The sequence below is a fragment of the Lithobates pipiens genome, unplaced genomic scaffold (assembly GCF_037356315.1).
Source record: "Lithobates pipiens isolate NorthernLeopardFrog02 unplaced genomic scaffold, aLitPip1_a1.2 Scaffold_27, whole genome shotgun sequence".
Lineage (NCBI taxonomy): Eukaryota > Metazoa > Chordata > Amphibia > Anura > Ranidae > Lithobates > Lithobates pipiens.
The window spans coordinates 95,339,026-95,355,265 of record NW_027507788.1 but is presented as its reverse complement, the minus strand read 5'-3'; the positions used below and the strand labels follow the sequence as shown (position 1 = coordinate 95,355,265).

General features: G+C 42.8%; 1 protein-coding gene across 1 annotated transcript; it reads right to left on the bottom strand.

Annotated features, from left to right (window-relative positions):
* Positions 1–263: 263 nt before the first annotated feature.
* Positions 264–4,650, bottom strand: LOC143932968 (uncharacterized). Its single transcript, XM_077455894.1, has 3 exons — positions 4,596–4,650; positions 2,137–2,523; positions 264–1,264 (listed from the first exon to the last, which is right to left on the bottom strand). Exons 1-3 carry the CDS (start codon positions 4,648–4,650, stop codon positions 264–266), a joined length of 1,443 nt encoding a protein of 480 aa, XP_077312020.1.
* Between the last annotated feature and the right edge of the window lie 11,590 nt (positions 4,651–16,240).

Sequence of the window (16,240 nt, the reverse complement as noted above, 5' to 3'; positions counted from 1 at the left end):
ATCTCCCCCCCCCCACCCTCACTTATCCCCTACTCTGTCCTCACTTATCCCCCTACACCCCCCCTCTCTTATGCCCCTACCCCTTCACTTACCCCCTATTCCCCCCACTTTGCCCTCACTTATACCCCTACTCCCTCCCCACTCTCTCTTCACCTAACCCCTAACTCCTTTCCACCCTGCCCTCACTTATCCCCCTACAACTGGAGGAACTATAAGAGCACCCTCTGCTCTTCTACTGTACCACCACAGTTGGAGGGTAATCATCATCTTCGGCTATTCCTGATGGGCGTCCCTGCTCCATCAGCGAAAATCGATTTTTGCGCTTCAGCCGAAAGTACATAACGGCAAAGCAGAGTGCTAGTCCAGGAAACAGTAGAAGCAGGAAAACGATGACTCCTATTGACAAGTACAGGAGGGCACCAACTATTCTTCCAAACTTGTAGAAACTTGGCTATCTGCATTATGGTAGGATCTATATTGTGGTTAAATGGCAGATTACCATCGTCCTGTAATGAATGATCCCCATTTGGTTGGCTGGGGGAAAGGCCAGACTGTTTTGGAGGTGTTTTTGCATGAAGCAAACCACCATTGGCATGTAATGAATGACCCTCCTTTGGATGGCTGATGAAAGGGCCAGATCCTTTTGGAGGGTATTTTGCATTGAGCACACCACCATGGCCCTGTAATGAATGACCCCCATTTGGATGGCTGGGGGAAAGGCCAGGCTGTTTTGGAGGTGTTTTTGCATGAAGATCACCACCACTGGCATGTAATGAATTACCCTCCTTTGGATGGCTGCTGAAAGGGCCAGATCCTTTTGGAGGGAATTTTGCATTGGGCACCCCACCATGGCCCTGTAATGAATGACCCCCATTTGGATGGCTGGGGGAAAGGCCAGGCTGTTTTGGAGGTGTTTTTGCATGAAGATCACCACCACTGGCATGTAATGAATGACCCTCCTTTGGATGGCTGCTGAAAGGGCCAGATCCTTTTGGAGGGAATTTTGCATTGGGCACCCCACCATGGCCCTGTAATGAATGACCCCCATTTGGATGGCTGGGGGAAAGGCCAGGCTGTTTTGGAGGTGTTTTTGCATGAAGAACATCACCACTGGCATGTAATGAATGACCCTCCTTTGGATGGTTGTTGGAAAGCCCAAATCCTTCTGGAGATGATTCTGTATGGAGCACACCATCATTGGCCTGCAGTGAATGATCCTTTTTAGGTTGATCGTTGGAAAGGTCAGATTCCTCTGGAGATGATTCTGTAGGGAGCACATAAGAAAAGTCACATTACAACCATTATCTGGAACATAAACATGAGAACTAAGCAAAAACAATGTACACAAATCTAAATCTTCCTGGGAGGTGTGGGGGGAATTTGAGTATGAAGTGTCCAAATTTTGTGGACTTCACTGGTTGAAAGCTTGCCAACATGAAAATAACTGTCACAAGGCTTGCACCCTTAAAAACAAGCCAGTAATAGAATTTGCCAGCCTATTAATATGGGCACTGCTATTTAAAGGACTACTCTCAGGATGAACCTCTGCAGTCAGACTTTCACCCACTAATTGCCAATTCACTCTGGTACAAGAATTATTTGCCCAGCAGTGAAATTTTGGACCTTTCTGAGAAATGTGCTGGAGTCTCTTTAGGCATAGCAGCCCTTTAATATAAGCACTCAGCTGACCACACATTCTACAGCATCCCCTTAGACCAGCCATTCTCAATCAGGGTTCTGTGGAACCCTGTGGGGTTCCTCCATAGGTTGCTAGGGGTTTCTTGAGCTGTGGCTGATGAACCACCTATTTGATGATGCAAGGTTCAGCACCACTTGGCAAAACCAGCAGCAGGACACCAAATATATTTTTAGCTTTAAGGGTGACATTGTGAACAACACTTTAAGGGGGACATTTTTCCTATTGACCACCAATATCAGGAGTATTTTTCCTATTGAGCCCTGGTGATTTGGTTTTAAGTAAGGGTTCCTTGACACACTTTTCTATTTTTTGGGGTTCCTCTAGAGTTAAAAGGTTGAGAAAGCCTGCCTTAGACAATCAGTTGGATCTATAGGAAACCACTCGTGACACACAGATATGGGGTAGTAATAAGTGAACATGCTTTTAGATAAACTTACCAGTTTCTCTATTGAATTCCCGAACATGAACCTTGACTTCGTGGCCCTCTTTGTACTCTTCACCGTCTATAGTCAGGCGGATCTTGTATGTGCCGCTGTCTTCTAGTTTAGCCGGGTCAATCAGCAGGGCGCACTGTCCGCTAGGCACACGCATCGGGTTCAGCCGAGCCCTTCGATTAGGATGTGGAACTGGCATCGGCATTGTGTCGCTTACACGTATCAGAGGTCGATATTCTCCACCGTTTTCTGGGGTCATACCCCATTCCAATTCAAGATTGTGCCCATGGAGAGGCTCATCCTTGTTGAATACACATGGGATTAACAGTGGATGTCCCACTTTGGCATCCAGAGAACTGTGGAAGGTCTGGACACTGGTTATCTTTACACCTAAAGAAAGGAAAAAACAGGGTTAAACTTTGGCTTGCTGTACAATTTAAAACTTCTCAAAACACATTTTTTTTAACAAAAAAATAAAAAACTAAGGGGTGATAAAATACCACCAAAAGAAACCTCTATTTGTGGGAAAAATTGATAAAAATTTAATTTGAGTACAGTGTTGTATGCCCGTGCAATTGTCATTCAAAGAGTGACTTTGCTAAAAGCTGAAAATTGGTCTGGCCCATAGCAGATCTCACATATTACACTCCTCTCCATTAATAGCTATGCATATCTTAGGCCCCTTACGTGTGTGTGTGTGTGTGTGTGTGTGTGTGTGTGTGTGTGTGTGTGTGTGTGTGTGTATACGGACAATGTCAGTAGGGCAGGGTAGAGATTACCGACACCATCCTCTCCCATACTGACCACAGTTTTTATTTTTTACAATTTTTTTATTTTTTTGGAGCCCCGTTATGGGGCTTTGGTGAAATATCAGGGGTCCAAACAGGGGGAATCTATGCCACACAGGGTGATTAGGGTGTGCGCATGCCTATTTATGACACAAAGCATCACGGCTGCAGCATATGTACATTCCCAGCCACTGCCTATGCAGCGGAAAGGGCAGCAATTGGGGCGGTAAAAACTTGGCTCAACTCCAGGGTTTTACCGCTCCCTAATCACTAGTGTGAATGAGCCCTAACAGCTTGTGTGGTGTCCCAATACACCTAACTATAAGAAAGTGAGATTTCCCCCTGAACATGTTCTTCCCCCATCATGGTACCATAATGTTTTTTTCTAACCTGATAAAAATATATTCCACCAATCAATGTAGAAGCTCATTTACATTTCCAGTAGGCGGCAGAAAAAAACAGGCATTTGAGCTGTGGTTTTACTGCCCCCCCAAACATCACCCTGCAACCATGTGTAATGCATGCAGTTGCAGTCCTGCAGGCTTTCAAGGTTAAAAGAGAAGTGCAAGTTTAAAAAAAAAACTAAAAACTGTATCTGTCTTGAGTAACTGTTGTATGGTTGGAGTGGCTGGAGTAACTGTGAAAAGTATTAAAAATCTTAATATTTTAAAAAGTACAAATAGTAGTAAAAAAGTTGAAGTCCCATCATTAGCTGAAAGGGCTGAACATTTTTTTTTTTTTCAAAAATGATTTTTTATTTCAATTCTTTTTTTAATGATTTTTTTTCAAAAACTTTTTTTATTATTATTTTTTTTCAAAAAGTTTTTTTAAAAAAAATTATTATTTTTTTAATTTTTTTTTTATCGTGGGGTGGTCATAATGTTTTGGCTAATCATGATTTTTTATTTATATTTTTCAAAAATTATTTTTAATTATTTTTTTTTTTTTTCATGGGGTGGTGATGATGTTTTGGCTGATCATGTTGTGGTCATAATGTTTTGGCTGATCATGGGGTTGTCAGCTTTTGTCACCTCCCAATCTAGTTTTGAACGTTTTGCAATTTATTCCTATAGGACAAATTTTTCCGCAAAAACAGCGATATTTCGTGACCCATCCGGTGAAATGTTCCCCAACGTAGTAGCACAACAATGGGGAACAATCCGCACGTTTCAGTATATATTACTGTGTATGTAATGTAAAAGATGTGGGAGGAGTTGTGGTGGTAAATTTGGCTATAATAAAAAAATTATAATATATATGTGAGATAGCAGTAAGCGGTCTTAAAAAATTGCAGCGCTCAATACATGTAAACAAGAATAGAATATTTTCCAGTAATAATCAGGCTTTAGTTGAATATGTTGGTGAATACATGTGAAAGGAAAAATTGGCAGACCATGCGTCTCCTATAACTAAACTTAAGCCCCATACACACTATCAGATTTTCTGCTGATTTTTTCCTATAGATTTACCAAAATCATATAATATGAGGTCAAACCTTAGGAGTTTCAATGTGTATGCAATCGGGCAGACCCTTCTACTACATGGTTTTGGTAAATCTGAAGGAAGAAATCAGCAGAAAATCTGATAGTGTGTATGGGGCATTAGTTCCAAATCTGGGGGCATTTATCTACACACTCTAGTAAAACTCTAGTAAAACCTAAGCTCAGTACATACCTGTGGCCAGATGCAGGAGAATAGCAAAGATAAATGCTTTGAGCAGAAATCTCATTTTTGTCTCACTAATGGTTGACAAACAGAAATCAATCAAAATAAATGGATTTGATATCTGTCTTGCTGTTATTACAGTTGAAAAATGCCAAATTAATCACAAAAATCGCTTTTAAGGCGAATCACTTGGAGGAGCAACTGCACACAAGTGCTCTCAGTGCTTGCTTCAAACAGAAATGACGAGAAGCAACGGCTCCTGGGAATATGTAGTCAACAACTTGTGATGTCATAGAGGAGAGATGAGGCTCGGCCAATCAGCAGAGGGGAGACAAATAGGCTCCGCCCACCAGCCCTGCTGCTCAACGGCTCTTACCAGCAGTGCCTTGTAATGTCAGGATCAGAGACAATGAACCAATCAGATGCCAGCTCATTGGCTGGTGATGAGTTGATGAAAAATGGAAAATCCAAGCTAGATGTTCCATAATGAGGACAGGGAGGTATGTGCAATAAATGATGTCTGATGTGGTTATATGTGATCAGTGGTGAGAGGAGTGCTGTGTGTACATGGCATCTGATTGTTCATCCGTCATAATAAACATTAACAAACACCAATGAATATTGTATACTGTGTATGTATATTATGTATACTATGTATGTATACTGTGTATACTATGTATGTATACTGTGTATGTATATTATGTATACTGTGTATACTATGTATGTATACTGTGTATGTATAATATGTATACTGTGTATACTATGTATGTATACTGTGTATGTATAATATGTATACTGTGTATGAATACTGTGTCTGTATACTGTGTCTGTATACTGTGTATGAATACTGTGTCTGTATACTGTGTATGATCTGAATATCTTTATTTAGCTAACTTGATTCTGTTGCTGTGCATTCAGAGGTCAGTCCATCCTACAGGATGGGGGAGGGGAGGGGTGCCCACAGTAGAACAGATCTAGGGTGATGATAGAGTGATCTGTGCTCCCCCCCCCCCCGGGCTTTAGTATCGCCCAATCAGGAGTCAGGATGGGTACACAGTATGGAGTAGTACACAATGCTCTGACCGGGGGGACACATCACACACTGGATCTCTATACCTCTCCCTGCACAGCGCCCCTAGCAACAGCTGGTTGCTATGGCCGTACACAGATCTCCTGAGCCCCCGGCAACCAATGGGCAGATCACATGATGTATTTCCAAGAAAACCAGTCTACAGAAGTCAGGAATCCTCTTTTAAAAAAAAAAAAAAAAAAAACAGCGTAAAAATAAATTAAAATAAATTTTTTTAAAGCGCCCCGTCCCGAATTGAACAAATACATGAGTAGCGCCCACATATGAAAACGGTTTCAAACCACACGTGAGATATCACCGCGATCGGTAGAGAGAGTAATAATTCTAGCCTCAGCCCTCCTCTGTAACTCAAAACATGAAACCTGTAGAATTTTTTAAACGTTGCCTATGGATATTTTTAAGGGTAGTTTGATGCCATTCCACGAGCGGGCGCAATTTTGAAGCGTGAAATGTTGGGTATCAATTTACTCAGCGTAACATTATCTTTCACAATATAAAAAAAAAAAACGGGCTAATTTTACTGTTATCTTGTTTTTTTATTAAAAAAAGTGATTTTTTTTCCAAAAAAAAAGTGCGCTTGTAAGACCGCTGCGCAAATACAGTGTGACAAAGTATTGCAATGACCGCCATTTTATTCTCTAGGGCAGGGATATGCAATTAGTGGACCTCCAGCTGTTGCAAAACTACAAGTCCCATCATGCCTCTGCCTCTGGGTGTTTTGCTTGTGCCTGTCAGAGTCTTACTATGCTCATGGGACTTGTAGTTCTGCAATTAGCGGACCTCAAGCTGTTGCAGATCTCTGCTCTAGGGTGTTAGAAAAACAAATGTATAATGTTTGTGGGTTCCAAGTCATTTTTTAGCAAAAAAGCGTGTTTTTAACTTGTAAACACCGAGTCTGAAAAAGAGAAGTGGTTAATGGGCACAGAATCGATCGCTGTCCGTTGTTTTTTCAGCTCAAAAACATTCCAAGTTTGGAAATTTTCTCCTGAACAAACGATAATTTGAAAGGTTAGAAATGGTATGTAAAGAAAAAACAAAAAATTGATGAATTTATATCTACTGAACGATTTATCGGTCAGTACATGATGGCACTATCGTTTGCTCTCGCGCCCGAAAGCCCGTTTTTACGAAAATGTGTTCGGCCGATTTTTCGTATAGTGTATGGCCAGCGTATTCTGGTTCCAGAGACCTATAGGAGCAGTTGGCTGCCTTCTGTTAACAAGAAATGGCCGGATTGTGAATACAGTGACCATCATTGTTCTTTAGATTTCGGTGACACAAGATCCATTGGGCGCAGTTCTCATAATGGTTGCCCATAGCAACCCATTTCATTCTTCGTTCATCTCAGCAGAGTATGGAGAAAAAAAAAAGAAGAATTTCGATCACTTTTATTCCTATTACAAGGAATGTAAACATCCCTTGTAATAGAAAAAAGCATGACAGGTCCTCTTAACCACTTAAGCCCCGGAGCATTTGGCTGGCCAAAGACCAGGAGCACTTTTTGCGATTCGGCATGGTGTCGCTTTAACTGACAATTGCACGGCTCCCAAAATTGACATCTTTTTTTTCCCCCACAAATAGAGTTTTCTTTTGGTGCTATAAACAAAAAAAAGAGCGACAATTTTAATTAAAAAAAGCATTATTTTAAACTTTTTGCTATAATAAATATCCCCAAAGAATATATAAAAAAACAATTTTTTTCCTCAGTTTAGGCCGATACATATTCTTCTACAATTTTTTTGGTAAAAAAAAAAAAGAAAATCGCAACAAGCGTATATTGATTGGTTTGCGCGAAAGTTATAAGGTCTACAAAATAGGGGATAGTTTTATGCCTTTTTTTTATTAGTAATGGCAGCGATCAGCGGTTTTTATCGGGACTATGACATTATGGCGGACACGTCAGACAATTTTGGACACATTTTTGGGACCATTAATACAGCGATCAGTGTGATTAAAATTGCATTGATTACTGTAAAAATGTCACTGACAGTGAAGGGGTTAACACTTTGGGGCGGGGGAGGGGTTAATATGTATCCTTGTATGTATTCTAACTGAAGGGGGGACTCACATCGGCTCGGGGAGCGAGCATGTGGCTCTTGCGCGCCCCCTAGTGGCTGTTTATGATACTGACGTAGCATAACGGCGATTTGTCAACCCAACCATGCTGCCGCAGTACAACTGTGGCGGCTGGTCGGCATGCGGTTAAATATGAGATCTGGGGTCAAAAAGTACTCAGATTTCATATTTGGACTTAAATGCAATAAAACATTTTTTTTTTTTTTAATTTGTCATTTGAAAAAATGACATTGAAAAAATGTGCCTTTAAGAGGTATGGGTGGAAGTGACGTTTTGATGTCGCTTCCGCCATGCTATGGTATGGAGACGGGTGGGGGCCATCTTCCCCTCACTCTTCTCCATATCAAGGAAGTGACAGGACCCGATCGCCTCGGCCACTGCCGACGGCTCAGAGAGAGAGCAGGGGTGTGGCACCTCTCCCGTCGCCGATAGCGGTGATCTTGCGGCGAAACCGCAGCAGAGACCACCATTATCTATTACCAAACCGCCGTCTGAAGAGATGGATACCATGTTATGGCAGCATCTGCTGCCGTTGCCGAGATATCCCTCTTTAAAAAAGGGCCGTACTTTGTCATGCGCTGGTCGGTAAGGGGTTAATTAGCCAAAAGAAGAGAACTGGCCAAATGACCGAATTTTGGCCGATTTTTTACATACTGTATGGCCAGCATAAGGCTCCATTTACGCCAATGCATTTTTTTTAATGCTTTTTGCAAAGATGCAGGACATTTTTTTTATCATGGGTTCCTATGGAAAACATTCACATCGATGCATTTTTGTGTCTCTGCGTTTTTGGAAAGAGTCTGGGACTTTTTTTAAAAACGCAAAATTGTGTTTTTTTTTTTGTTTTTTGGTTCAATAGATTTCAATGGAGAAGCTACTAAGAATGTAGTGTGTTTTTTACCGTGATTTGCGTTTTGCTTTTTAAAATCTACCCAACAATGACATTTTCCCCAAACAAAAAAACAAAACAAAAAAAAAAAAAACACGTAAAAACAAATTAAAAACAAAATAAAACAAAAAAACGCATAAAACACAGTAAAAACCACTGCAGAAACGCTCAAAAGCAACATGCATCGATGTAAATTGAGCCTTATGCCCCATACACGCGGTCGGACATTCCAACAGAAAAAGTCCAATCACAATATGTTGTCGGAAAATCTGATCGTGTGTGGGCTCTATCGAACTTTTTCCGTCTGAATTTCCGACGGAAAAAGTTTGAGAGCTGGATCTAAAATTTTGCGACAACAAAATCCGATTAGACTTTTTCCGATCGTGTGTGGAGAATTCCGACGCACAAAGTGGCACGCATGCTCAGAAAAAAATTAGAGAGGAAAGCTATTAGCTGCTGGCCTCTACATAGTCCCGTTGTGCGTTTTATACGTCACCTCGTTCCGAACGATCGGATTTTCCGCCACTTTGTGCGACCGTGTGTATGCAAGACAAGTTTCAGCCATTCATCCGTTTGAAAAAAAATCAGACGGATTTTGTGGTCGGAATGTCCGACCGTGTATATGGGGCAGAAGTCTAGGTCAGTGATGGTGAACCTTGGCACCCCAGATGTTATGAAACTACACTTCCCATGATGCTCAACCACATCGTAGAGTGCAGAAGTATCATCGGAAATCATGGGTAATTAGATATCCTACATGTCAAGTTTTTAAAATTGTGTCAGTAAAATGGCGAAAAATGATGGTACCCAAAATTGTCCAAAGAGTGAGACTTTAAAGTACGCGGGTTAAATTCACTTATTGTTAACTGACACTACCTCTGCTGGAAGCCTGTTTCAGACATCAACTACTCTTTAGGTAAAATACTTTGTAAGTTTAGTTTTGAACATTCCTCCTCCTCTTATGTCCTTGTGTTCATGAGCTTAGCTCCATATTGAAAATATTGTCCTCCTTAACCTTATTCACTTCTCAAAACTTGGATGGTTTTTCCAACGGAATTCTGCTCAAGCTCGGCTTGCATACACAACGTCATACAAAAGTTCTCTAAACTTTCGACCACCAGGAACGCGGTGACGTACAACACTACGACAAGGAGACAAACTGAAGTTCAATGCTTCCAAGTATGCGTTGAATTGTTTCCAAGCATGCGCAGGAATTTTGCGCATCTGAATTTGTACAGACGATCGGAATTTCCGATCTGAACTTTTTCCGACCGAAAAAATTGAGAACCTTCTCTCAATCTTTTGCTGATGGGAATTCCGCCAGTAAAAGTCCAATGGAGCGTACACACGGTCGGAATTTCCAACCAAAAGCGTGTGTACGGGGAATTCGGCTACGTTATCACTAAAATGCTGCTCGCTTTAGCGCTGTCTAAGCGGAGCTTTTCCCCTGCTAGTGGGGCGTTTTTAACTCCCGCTATTGGCTGAAGAAGGGGTTAAAATCTGACTGTGTTACGGCGCTTCGGAAGTGCTTCCCATTCATTTCAATGGGCAGGGTGTTTTGGGAGCGCTATATACAGCGCTTCCAAACCACCCCAAAGATGCTGCTTGCAGGATTTTTTTGCAATATCCTGCAAGCGCTCCGCCCCAGTGTGAAAGCACTCAGGCGGCATGGGAGGCAGTTTTCAGGCACTATTTCTAGCGCTAAAACGCCTGAAAACTGTCTCAGTGTGAAAGGAGCCTTTCACTTTTGACACCTCTTGGGGACACCAATACAGTGATCAGTGCTAAAAAAAAATGCACTGTCACTGTATTAATGACACTGGCTAAGAAGGGGTTAACAGCAGGGGTGATCAAAGGGTTAAGAAAGTGTTGCTAGTCAGTGGGTGGTTAACGTGTGGTAAGTGCTTCTACTAAGTGAAGGCAAAGGTCTGTGTCCCTGCTTAGCAGAAACACAGGATCAATGTCTTCCCCGCTGACAGAATGATGGTCTGCCTGTGTACTAAACAACTGGCAGGTGCTTCGATGTCCGCTGGGCTCTCTCTGTGTACGATGACAGCGGGAATGGGTCACCGGCAGCGTGTGCGCCCCAGACCCCAAAGTGTCAGCTCATGTACTAGGTACGTCATCTGGGGCAGAAAGGCCACCCTGCCGCAGTATATGTGCGGTCACAAAGCAGTTAAATTCTGGGGAACACCTTAGAATGTCCAGAAGAGGAAAGGGAAAGGTTCACAATTTTATTTATTACCATATATCATATTTTTTACTGCAGGATCTGTTCTGCCCATAAACTCAATGCTCTCTGCCAGATGAAGGTGTTGAAGGCATCAATGCCCAAAGAAAGAAGAAATCAGTATTAAGCCATTTGGCTCAGTATATGCTTTTATATCCTGGAGAGTATAAGAAAACAGGAAAGCACGCGCTGGCATACTGCAATGTTACATGTTATTATAAAAAGCAATAGTAATGCACACACAGTGTAAAATCCTTGCACAGCTTGCATGTACATAGTAATGTAACAAGGAGCCTCCACTTGTGCCCATCAGTAGGGTGACCACACGTCCCGCATTTTGCAGGTCTGTCCCGGGCACCTTCAATCCAGGACAATACAGTGTACCGGAATGAAACTGACACTTCCACCCACCCCCAAGGCTGATCCGATGCCCCCCAAAAAAGGCTGCTACATCACCACGTTACTCACTGACAGTACTTGTCCTGACCGGAAATGTCTAAAGAAGCACAATCCCCAATTCACCTCTTTCCTGAACTTCCTGTCACACTCACCTGTTCCATGCTAAAGCACTGGGCCTTTCCCATCCACCAGAAGTGACGTGTCTGGGAATGCCCCCTTCGACGTGTTTTGTCAGCAATGGCACCCACTGATCACTCAGTACACAGGCATAATGGCAGTCCACCTATGTAAACAAGACAGATTATTGTTCTATCAGGAGGGAAGGCATAGATCCTGTGTTCCTGCACAGCATGAACCATGTCTTCCCCTAATACAAGAACCTTCCAAACACCAGCTAGGCACACATTTAACCCTTTGATCGCCCCTGATGTTAACTCCTTCCCAGCCAGTGTCAGTACAGTAACAATGCATATTTTTAGCACTGATCACTGTATTAGTGTCACTGACTCCCAAAAAAATGTCAGCTAGTGTTCGATCGGCTGCCACAATATCGCAGTCCCACTGATCGCTGCCATTAATAGTAATAAATAAATAAAAATATCCCAGAGTTTGTAGACGCTATAAAACGTTTGTGCAAACCATTAAATATATACGCTTATTAGGATTTATTTCTACCACAAATATGTAGCAGAATACCTATTGACCTAAATTTATGAAGAAATTAGATTTTTTAAATGTTTTTATTGGGTATGTTTTATAGCAAAAAGTAAAAAAGATTTTTTTTTGCGCTATAAACAAAAAAAACACTGATCATTTTGAAAAAAATAAAAAAAAAACACCAAAGAAAAAAAAGCTCTATTTGTGGGGAAAAAAAAAAAAGAACAAATTTAAAAAAAAAAAATTTAGAAAAAATTCCCTGGTCATAGAGAGGGGTAAATCTTTTGAGGTCAAGTGGTTAAAGTAACATGTCAGCAGGTAGAATTTTTGGGGGGGGCGCAAACTGAAAAATTCAGAAAAAAAAACCCAATCCAAAAACCCTCAATTACAGCCTCACTGTGCCATCAAAACGCTGCCACTGTGCCCATCAATCGCATCCTCACTGTGCCATCAAAATGCAGCTACTGTCCCCAAACACAGCCCCTGTGCCCAAACGTCGCCACTGTGCCCATCAAATGCATTGGCCATATGGGGGTGGCTGGAGAGAGGGGGAGGTGCCCCTGCGCCCTTATGGATGCACTACCACTGTATAACATTCTATGCCCTGGAGGTACTGACGGGCATTATAACATGGAGCTGATGATTTACAAGAACCATTAAAAACTTACATGGCTAAGCCAGCTGTATACATAAGATTCGATTTACCCGCTGATATTAAATTTTATTGTGCTCTATAAACTGAATTCATTCTAAACATTGTAATTGTTATACCTCGTGCCAATACTGCATTCCCGGGTCATGTAATGATATAGAACAATGTTTGTGCCTTTACTGTGAAATGATTTACTGTTCAATTAAGAGGCTATGGAATGTAATTTAGCTTACTCACACTGTATACATCATAATTGATACTTTACTGTATATTTACTTATGTCAAGCAGATGCACAAACATGTTTCTACAATGAAAATTGTGAATTAAAAAAAATTCAATATAATTTTATAGTGTCACTGGTCCTGTAGTGGATCCATTATAGTTATGCTGTATATGGAAGGCTCTTTTAAGTCTGTTTTTGAAAAGAAATAAATAAATCGCTGTGAAAATGTCTCAAGCATTCGCACAACTGCCACAAATGATCCTTGTAATTGGCCCAATACCTTTTATTTCCTGTGATCAGCTCCATCTAGTGGCCATAATACAGCATTGATGTATTTCAGGAAAATACCAAATTATAGCCACTAGATGGAACTAAAGGTCATATGAAGTAAAAATATTAGACAAATTACAGGGATTATGCGTGACGGCTGAGTGAATGCTTGAGACACTTGTGCAGTGATATGTTTTATAACTAGGTCTCAGAATGTAATAGAGGAACTGCTTTGGCCGTGGACAGCAAAAGAACTAACCTAGGATCAAACTCTGTCTTGCTCCATCCAAAAATGTAAATAAAACTTCAATACTTGATTCTAGGAAAGATTTACCCTTCTTCATGACCAGGCCATTTTTTGCGATACGGCACTGTGTTATTTTAACTGACAATTGTGCGGTCATGCAACCCTGTACCCAAATGAATGTCATTTTTTCCCACAAATAGAGCTTTCTTTTGGTGGTATTTGGTCACCACTGGGTATTTTTTTATTTTTGTGCTATAAACAAAAAAAAGACTGACAATTTTATAGCAGAAAGTAAAAAAATATATTTTTTTGTTTTTTTCAAAACATATCCATTAAAAAAAATTAAAATAAATTGATTTCATAAATTTAGGCCAATGTGTATTCTGCATATTTTTGGTAAACAAAAATCCCAATAAACTTATATTGATTGGTTTATGCAAAAGTTATAATGTCTATAAACTATGGTATATATACAAACTAGAATATTTTTTTCTTTTTTTTATACTAGTAATGGTGGCGATCAGCGACTTATAATAAGACTGCGATATTACAGTGGACAGACACTTTTGACACTTTGTGTAGCATTAATCACTGTATTGGTGTTAAAAGTGAATGTAGAGAGTAAATACAAATGTAGTGTAAAAGAAACTCTACATACTCACTCACAGGGGCGTTTCTTAATGAATAGCAAAGTCTTTGTGTAATATGTGAATCAGTATCCCTTCTCCATATAAGGGTGTGTATAGCATAGATATGTATTTCTCATCCAAGGCATTTCAAATGTACTTTCAGGAGTAGAAATTGAAGAATCCTTCGTCCGTTCAATAGTTGGTTTATTTTACAGAAAGACAAGATTGACATCTGGTAACATATGGCATGGTGATGGCTTCAGAAGGAGGAATGGGTCATCTGATCTACATTCTCCAAAGTGTAGAATCCTTTCTCTTCCCAACGATCCTCCTTTCCTATAACCCTAGACCATTCTTATACTGTTTCAAGATGTTATGTCAGCATATCCTAATAACACCCACATTTGCATATATACCCAATATGGTTCAGTCTATAGATAAGTAGCATAACTCCACCCATTGTTCTGACATAGTAACTCAAAAATAGATACCTACTCAGCAAATCCCCTCCTCCCAGGGGCGTAACTAGAAATCACAGGGCCCCATAGCAAAATGTTGCATGGGCCCCCCCCCCAAAAAAAATTAACTAATGCCATTGAACAACAGATTACCACACTCATGTAGCACAGTACCCAGGCAACAGCTTATATTAATTTCAACCAACAAAGTATGCAGTATACTGTATGCAGCCCCTGAAGGATACACAAGCATATCCCCCTCAGTACAGGCCCCCCCCCTCAGTGCAGGACACCCCCAGCAGTGCAGGACACCCCCCCAGCAGTGCAAACCCAACCCTCTCAGTGCAGACCCCCTCAGTAGTACTGACCCCCCAGCAGTGCAGACACCCCCCTTAGTACATACACCCCACTTAGTGCAGACCCCCCGAGCATTACAGACCCCCCCATCAGTACAGACACCCCCCACCTCAGTGCAGACCCCCCCAGCAGTACAGACACCCCCCCACCTCAGTGCAGACCCCCAGCAGTACAGACACCCCCCATTACAGACCCTCCTCAGTGCAGACACCCCCCATCAGTACAGACCCCCATCAGTACAGACACCCCCCACCTCAGTGCAGACCCCCATCAGTACAGATACCCCCCAGCAATGCAGACACCCCCCTTAGTACCCACACCCCCCATTACAGACCCCCCTCAGTGCAGGACCCCCCAGCAGTACAGACCCCCCCAGCTTTGCAGACAACCCCCTCAGTGCAGGACCCCCTCAGTACAGACTCGCCCTCAGTAGTGCAGACCCCCCTCAGTGCAGACCCCCCTCAGTAGTGCAGACCCTCCCTCAGTAGTGCAGACCCCTCAGCAGTGCAGACTTCCCCTCAGTAGTGCAGACTCCCCCCTCAGTAGTGCAGACTCCCCCTTCAGTAGTGCAGACTCCCCCTCAGCACAGACCCCCCCCTCAGTAGTGCAGACCCCCCCCTCAGTAGTGCAGACCCCCCCCTCAGTAGTGCAGACTCCCCCTCAGTGCAAGACCCCCTCAGTAGTGCAGACCCTCCCTCAGTAGTGCAGACTCCCCCTCAGTAGTGCAGACTCCCCCTCAGTAGTGCAGCCCCCCCCCAGCAGTGCAAACCCCCCCTCAGTGTAGAACCCCCTCAGTAGTGCAGACTCCCCCTCAGTAGTGCAGACTCCCCCTCAGTGGTGCAGACTCCCCCTCAGTGGTGCAGACTCCCCCTCAGTGGTGCAGACTCCCCCTCAGTGGTGCAGAATCCTCCTCAGTACAGACCCTCCCTCAGTAGTGCAGACCCCCCTCAGTGCAGCCCCCCTCAGTAGTGCAGACCCCCCTCAGTAGTGCAGACCCCCCCAGCAGTGCAAACCCCCCCTCAGTGTAGAACCCCCTCAGTAGTGCAGACCCCCCTACCCTCCCTTACATACCTCACAACAGCGCTGACATTCTCCCCATACAGCGGTGTGTTCCTCGAGGCTCGAGCGCAGGCTCCTCCTCCTCTGTGGATGTAAACAGAGAGGAGGGAGGTGGCTTAGGTCTGCGACGCTGTGTCCCTCAGCCTGCGCTCGAGCACAGGCACAGGTGTTAGTGGTGCGGCTGCCGCTACCCAAGGATGTCACCCCGCTGGCGGGTGTCACCCGGTGCGGCCCGCACACGCTTAGCAACGCCACTCACCGGGCCCTAGAATGGCTGCGGGCCCCATAGCGCCCGCCTGGCTCGCTATGGCGGTAGTTCCGCCACTGCCTCCTCCCTATATGATCTGCTGTTGTGTGACCTTCAGAAACCATCACTCACCACCAAACATATAACTTACATATATTTTCAGAAACTTT

Coding starts and splice junctions, on each gene's coding strand:
- LOC143932968 (XM_077455894.1), bottom strand. CDS start 4,650: ATGAGATTTCTGCTCAAAGCATTTATCTTTGCTATTCTCCTGCATCTG. Junction 2,524..4,595: donor TCTCCTGCATCTGGCCACAG/GTATGTACTGAG, acceptor TCCTTTCTTTAG/GTGTAAAGATAACCAGTGTC. Junction 1,265..2,136: donor GGAATTCAATAGAGAAACTG/GTAAGTTTATCT, acceptor TGCTCCCTACAG/AATCATCTCCAGAGGAATCT.